The sequence below is a fragment of the Echinops telfairi genome, unplaced genomic scaffold (assembly GCF_000313985.2).
Source record: "Echinops telfairi isolate 266 unplaced genomic scaffold, ASM31398v2 ScPeMD7_4;HRSCAF=17, whole genome shotgun sequence".
NCBI lineage: Eukaryota > Metazoa > Chordata > Mammalia > Afrosoricida > Tenrecidae > Echinops > Echinops telfairi.
The window spans coordinates 39,822,845-39,828,771 of NW_022103900.1; the positions used below are offsets into that span (position 1 = coordinate 39,822,845).

The 5,927-nt window shown below is 46.7% G+C and overlaps 1 protein-coding gene across 3 annotated transcripts in view; it reads left to right on the top strand.

The window, feature by feature from the left end:
• PROC (protein C, inactivator of coagulation factors Va and VIIIa) overlaps positions 1-5,291 on the top strand; it is a 22,050-nt gene extending 16,759 nt beyond the window's left edge. For all 3 annotated transcript variants that reach the window (XM_004703858.4, XM_045299929.1, XM_045299926.1), the window contains exons 7-9: positions 2,641-2,762; positions 3,517-3,634; positions 4,655-5,291. In XM_004703858.4, the coding sequence (XP_004703915.2) occupies positions 2,641-2,762; positions 3,517-3,634; positions 4,655-5,232 (818 nt within the window). In that variant the 3' untranslated portion in view covers positions 5,233-5,291. The remainder of the gene's footprint in view (positions 1-2,640; positions 2,763-3,516; positions 3,635-4,654) is intronic.
• The last annotated feature ends 636 nt before the right edge of the window (positions 5,292-5,927 follow it).

A 5,927-nucleotide genomic window follows, 5' to 3' on the forward strand; every position in this document is an offset into this window, starting at 1 on the left:
AATGTTAGCCTCTCAAGTCAGTCACAGTGTACTTTTAGTAGTGTTCCAGTTCATAATTCACAGGTTTCTTCTGAACAAAATGTGTTGAAACATGCCTCTGTGATTAGTGGATGGTTGCAGACAAGTTCTCTTAGTAATACACTTACTTGTCTTAGTCTTGTTAGGGTGCCTTCCGTAAAAGGGGGGTGCATTTTATTCCATGGCAGAAAAATGATTTTGAGGTCGGAGCTAATACCAAATTTTAACAAACTGTAGTGGGCACCTTCCCAAATCATTGAAGCTTTGCAATAAATTTTTGGGACTGCTGCCTCACATAAAACAACAGTTTTTAGATTGATCAATCATTTTAAGAAAGAGCAAGAAGACTTCAAAGATAAGCCCCCCAAAAGAACAGCCATCAGTCTGGATAAAGAAAATGTAAATTGGTGGAGGAAGACTGTAGAATTGGGGTCTTGCTACAGGGTTCGGCATTTAAAATTGTGAACAAGTTTTGGCTGGCTGGGTGCCAAAAGAATTGTGTAAAGATCAGCCAGCTCAAAGAGCTGATCTTTCCAATCAATCTTTCAAGCAAGTTCAAAGCTAATGAAGATGATTTTGTGGAACAAATCACAACTGGGTCTGATGCGTCTTAAACTTACCAATACAATCCAGAAAGCAAGGCAGTGGTAGGTTTTTTTTTTATTTGCGGGGGAAGGGGTGTTCTTCTAGCCAGTTAAATTCAAGCAGAGAGGTCAGTTTACAGCAGTTGTTTTTTGGATTCCATCCATCAGTAATTTTGATCTTCCTGAAGGACACAGGATTTCCACAGGGGCTTATTCTGAAGCAGTTTCAAGAACATTGAAACTTACCCCATCCACCCGACAGCCCTGATTTTGCCCCATTCAGGCTTCTTTTTGTTGCCCAAACTCAAAGAACATTGAAAAAGAACATGGTTTTAGCCCTTCATGGATGCCAGAATTGCCATTTTGATATGGTTTAAATTGAAGACCACAGAATTCTTTGGTAAAGGGTTATGGAAGAGAGATGGAAACCCTACCTTTAAAAGTGTGTATACTTAGACAACGGATGTATTGAGAAATAGCTTCACATGTTGATATTTTTGTTTAATAAAACAAATAAGAAAAATGATTTTGAGACCAGGGCTAATACAAAAAATCTTTGATTTTACACCCATATTTTTTTAAGTTACTCTTGTATATCTGTTAGCCCCTCTTGTGTTTGAAGTCCTCTCTACTCTGTTACCACAGAAATAAGGAAGGTCCCTGGGATTTTGTACTGAGAATTGATCTATTACTTGGCATTCCATCTTTGGTACAGCCACTAGAATTTTGCTGCTCTGTTTACCTCTCCATTCTCTGTGACTATACAGTTCTATTGCTGAACAGCTTTTTAAAATGTATTGTTTATCTATTTCTTTCATACTTTTATTGAGGGCTCTTACATCTCTTATCACAATCCATACATTCATCCAGTGTGTCAAACACATTTGCACAAATGCCACCATCATCATTTTCAAAGCATTCTCTTCCCACTGGAACCCCTGATATCAGCTCCCCATTGTCCCCCTCCCCTCCCCCGCACACACTTCCTCACAAACCTCTGATAAGTTATAGATTATAATTTTAATATCTTCCATCGTCCTCCTTCACCTCTCACCCACTTTTCCGTTATTTGTCCCCATGGTAGAGGGTCCCTCCTGGTATCTCTACTCTCCTTGTTGGCCCTGAAGGGTTTCTCTATCCTGGATTCCCTGTGTTGCTGGCTCTTATCTGTAGCAGTATGCATGTTCTGATCTAATCTGATTTATAAGGTAGAATTGAGGCCATGATAGTGCGGGGATGCTGAGCAGCTTTTAACAGCTTCCTATTGTTCCTACAGAGGAGCCCTGGTATTGTAGTGCTTGTGCATTGGCCTGCTAACTGTTAGGTCAGCAGTTTGAAACCACCAACGGCTCCTCGGAAGAAAGACGAGGCTTTCTACTCCTGTTAAGAGTTACAGTCTTGGCAACTCACAGAAGCAGTTCTAGCCTGTCCTATAGGTCACTATGAGTAGCTATTGACTTGATGGCAGCAAGTTTAGTTTTAGTTTGGATGGACTGTTCCTACAACCGGTAAGACTCTCTCAATTTGGCATTCAAGTCCTACCATGAGCAGGTCCTGACAGACCCCGAGTAGCCCTCCGTTCTCAATGGTTTGCTCTCGCCGTCTGACAGGTCTCCAGCTATGCCTCAAGTGACTCCCAGGCTCTTCAGGAATGCCTTGTACCTGCTCCCCCAAACTTCTCACTTCTGTTAGCAGCTTGGCAATATGCGCCTCACAGTGTGGCTGAGGGAGTACCCTCAAGATCCGGTGGGCATAGTTCTGGCTTACAGGTGAGGAACCAAAGCTCACAGAAGTTGAGCAAGCTTAACCTGCACAAGGAAACGGGTAGGCAGTTGTTGCTACCTGATCTGACTTTCCATTAGGCAGCACTGTTTATTGACTGGGTCTTGACAGCTAATATTGAGTATTGTCAGCACTTTGCTCCGTTTAACGTCCCAGTGCAACAAACTGAGGTGCAAGCAGGAAGTGGGCAAAAAAGGGAGAGGCTGTCTTTGGAGGAATGCCCCTGGTAGACCCTCACCTTCTCCCTCCCACGTAGCTAAGTTTCCCTGTGGACGGACCGCGAAGAAGAAGCGCATCAATTTGAAGCGTGACCTAGACCAAATGGACCCACGTCTTATCAATGGGGAGCTAACCGGATGGGGAGAGAGCCCCTGGCAGGTGCGTGGGAAGTAGATGGGTCTTCCTGCACTGTGTGTAAACATGGGAAGGGAAGTTTTAGCTTGATCTAGATGAGACAAGAATGGTGGTGGCAGTGATGCCCTATCAGGAGAGATCGAGGTAACATGCTGGAAGAAGAGTGGCTATGCAGGAAGGCCATAACTCTGCCGGTGGCAGTTTTTGACAGAAGCCTGTTTCATGGAAGTGGTGTCTTGCATGGGAGAGGCTAAGGGCAATATTGGCTTCAAAATGTATGTACAACCTCAACACAGTAATTGACCCTGCGTTAGTCCCCTTCTCTACCAGGCACTGGAGGTACAGAAATCAGGATGTAGTTTTTGGCCTGGGTCAGCTCATAGACTCTGGGAGGATTGGGTCCCTAGCATGACGATTATCCATTGAGACCATGACTAGGGGGGTGAGAATAGTCCAACTTAGGGCTTGGCCAGGTTCCAGCTCCCAAAGCCAAGAGGCATTCTGAAGTTCCGGTGGGGTGTGAGTGAGAAAGATCTAAAAACAGCATGGCCAAGGGCAGGGAAAAGGTCTGGAAGAGGTCATGGCTGGGACACATAGGAAGAGAGAAAATACCAGAGAAGGGCAATAAACCTGTGACCACATCACCAGGGGAAAGTCCAGCCAATGAGCCACCATCCCAGACTAGAAAACCATGTGGCAGCAACTCCAAGACCCCAGGGTTCTGGACAGAAAGTTGCCAAAGCTGCATTATGATGGCAATTTCTCACTTTCATTGCAGGGGATCCTGCTGGACTCCAAAAAGAAGCTAGCCTGTGGGGCTGTGCTCATCCACCGCTCCTGGGTACTGACGGCCGCCCACTGCCTGGAAGATGCCAAGAAACTCATCGTCAGGCTTGGTGGGGGCTAAAGTCAGGCAGGCACCCTAGAAATTGGTGGGGCCAGGCAGATTGTCCAGGTGCTTGAGTAAGAGATTAGTTGAGCTCCACAGGTGTAAGGGGTGGGCTCTGCAGTGGCATCTCATATAGGACTTTGTCTTGAGGCCCCTTAAAATATGGATACAGTCTGAGGGCAGGTATGTGCACATCAGTGTTTCAAGTAAGAGGTGGTGCACCCACCCACCTCTTCCTTTCCACCCCTGTGGGGCAGGTGTGTGGACTACCAGTGTCTTTGGGAAGCAGAGGTCTGTCGGCATCCACCTTGCCTAACCTGGTCTACCCCTGCCTGGAATAAACTGGCATCAGTTCACACCATGAGCTTCCCCTGCCACTTTCGGACTTGGCTGGACCCTTCTCTGTAGCAGGCGGGAGGTCCTCGTTACCTAGGCCCCTTCGTATAAAAATGTTAAGAGGGGCTCTCACAGGTTTCAGACAGAAAAGAGAACTCACACTTAAAATTAGCTTCAGCTCGGGATTCCCAGCCCTTCATCCCCTGCACCAGTAGATCCATTAGCCCTTCCTGAGAGAACTGTCTCAGTGTACGGTGCAGATTTTTCCTTTTTTGGCACATCCTGTCCGTCTGCTTCCTCTTCATGGAGGGAAGGGTCTTCCCCACTAGAGGGTCTCCCTCCAGCTACAATTGCTCCATATTGAGGTTTTGCTCTGTATCAGCAGCGAACTCCCTGCCATCGGCTACCACCAGTCACTTCTCGGGCTGTGCTGGCACCTGCAGTCACAAAACTGGAGCTATAAGTAAGCCATGCATTCAGAGCCCTGCTCTGCCTTTGGGATCAACACCAATGGGCTTCTCCTGGCAGGCACTCGGTACCCTTACCAGGCATCTTCAGTGCAGATGGGTGACCCTTAGGGCCATCCTGAATGTGCAGGAGAAAAGACTTCATCACGAAATCAGAGTTAAGCACAGCAGGCCCTTCAGGAAGCTCTCCCTACCCATTGTGATCCACCCTTCTACTTCTACAGGTGAGTATGACCTGCGGCGCCGGGACAACTGGGAAGTGGACTTGAACATCCAGCAAATTTTCATCCACCCCAACTATACCAAGAGCACTAGTGACAATGACATCGCGTTGCTGCACCTGGAAGAGCCGGTCATCTTCTCACAGGCCATTGTGCCTATCTGCCTCCCTGACAGTGGCCTCTCTGAGCGTGAACTCACCCAGGTTGGCCAGGAGATGGTGGTGACTGGCTGGGGCTTTCGCAGCGAAACTAAGAGGAACCGCACCTCTATCCTCAACTTCATTAAGATCCCCATGGCCCCACGCAATGAATGCATCCAGGCCATGCACAATGTAGTCACAGAGAACATGCTGTGTGCAGGTATCCTTGGAGATCCCCGAGATGCCTGCGAGGGTGACAGTGGTGGGCCTATGGTCACTTCCTTCCATGGCACTTGGTTCCTGGTGGGGCTTGTGAGCTGGGGTGAGGGCTGTGGGCGCCTGCACAACTATGGCATCTATACCAAAGTCAGCCAGTACCTTGACTGGATCTATAGCCACATTGAGTCCAAGAAAGTCTCCCTGGAGAACCAGGCTCCGTAGTGTCATCTAGCCTGTCAATGGCCTTCAGTGAACATTAAACAGTGCGTGCAGTAACCACACAGCCTGTTAACTGTGTCTTCTGTCCTCCTGAGCTGTTGTGGGGTGAAATTACATTTGCGGTGCACCTGCCCACTCTTTATGAACAGATTCTTATTTAACCTCAGTCCTGAGAGAGGTAGAGGAGCAGGTTCAAGTTTTGTGGGGTCTGAATCTGATTTTATAAGTATATATAAAATCATATATATATATATATATATGAATTTTCAACATGCTAGTGCCCCTCCTAAGGCCTTTGAAGGGGCCCTATGCAAATTAGTTCCTGATGCTTAAGTTTTAGTAGCCTTAGAGTAAGCTTAGTGATGGAGGTAGATATTTTATCTCTTTTTGCAGATGAAGAACAAGCTCAAGAAATTTTTACAGGGTAGATCCAGGATTCAAGTCTAGACCTGACTGCAAACCTCACATCTTCCTCTCTGTTCCCCCCTTTTGGAGGGTAGCTGCTTAAAGAATGGGTGGGCCTAGGATGTGATTACAGCCAGAAGGTTCCTAAAGTGTGGTTGGGGATGCCATGTAAGAACAACGCACACAATTATGATTTGAAGTAAGCAAAAGACTCTGGCTTTACTACCTTGTAAACATAACTAGATAAGACAGGGAAATGAATTAGAATCCCTGATTTGAAATCATTAATGCCT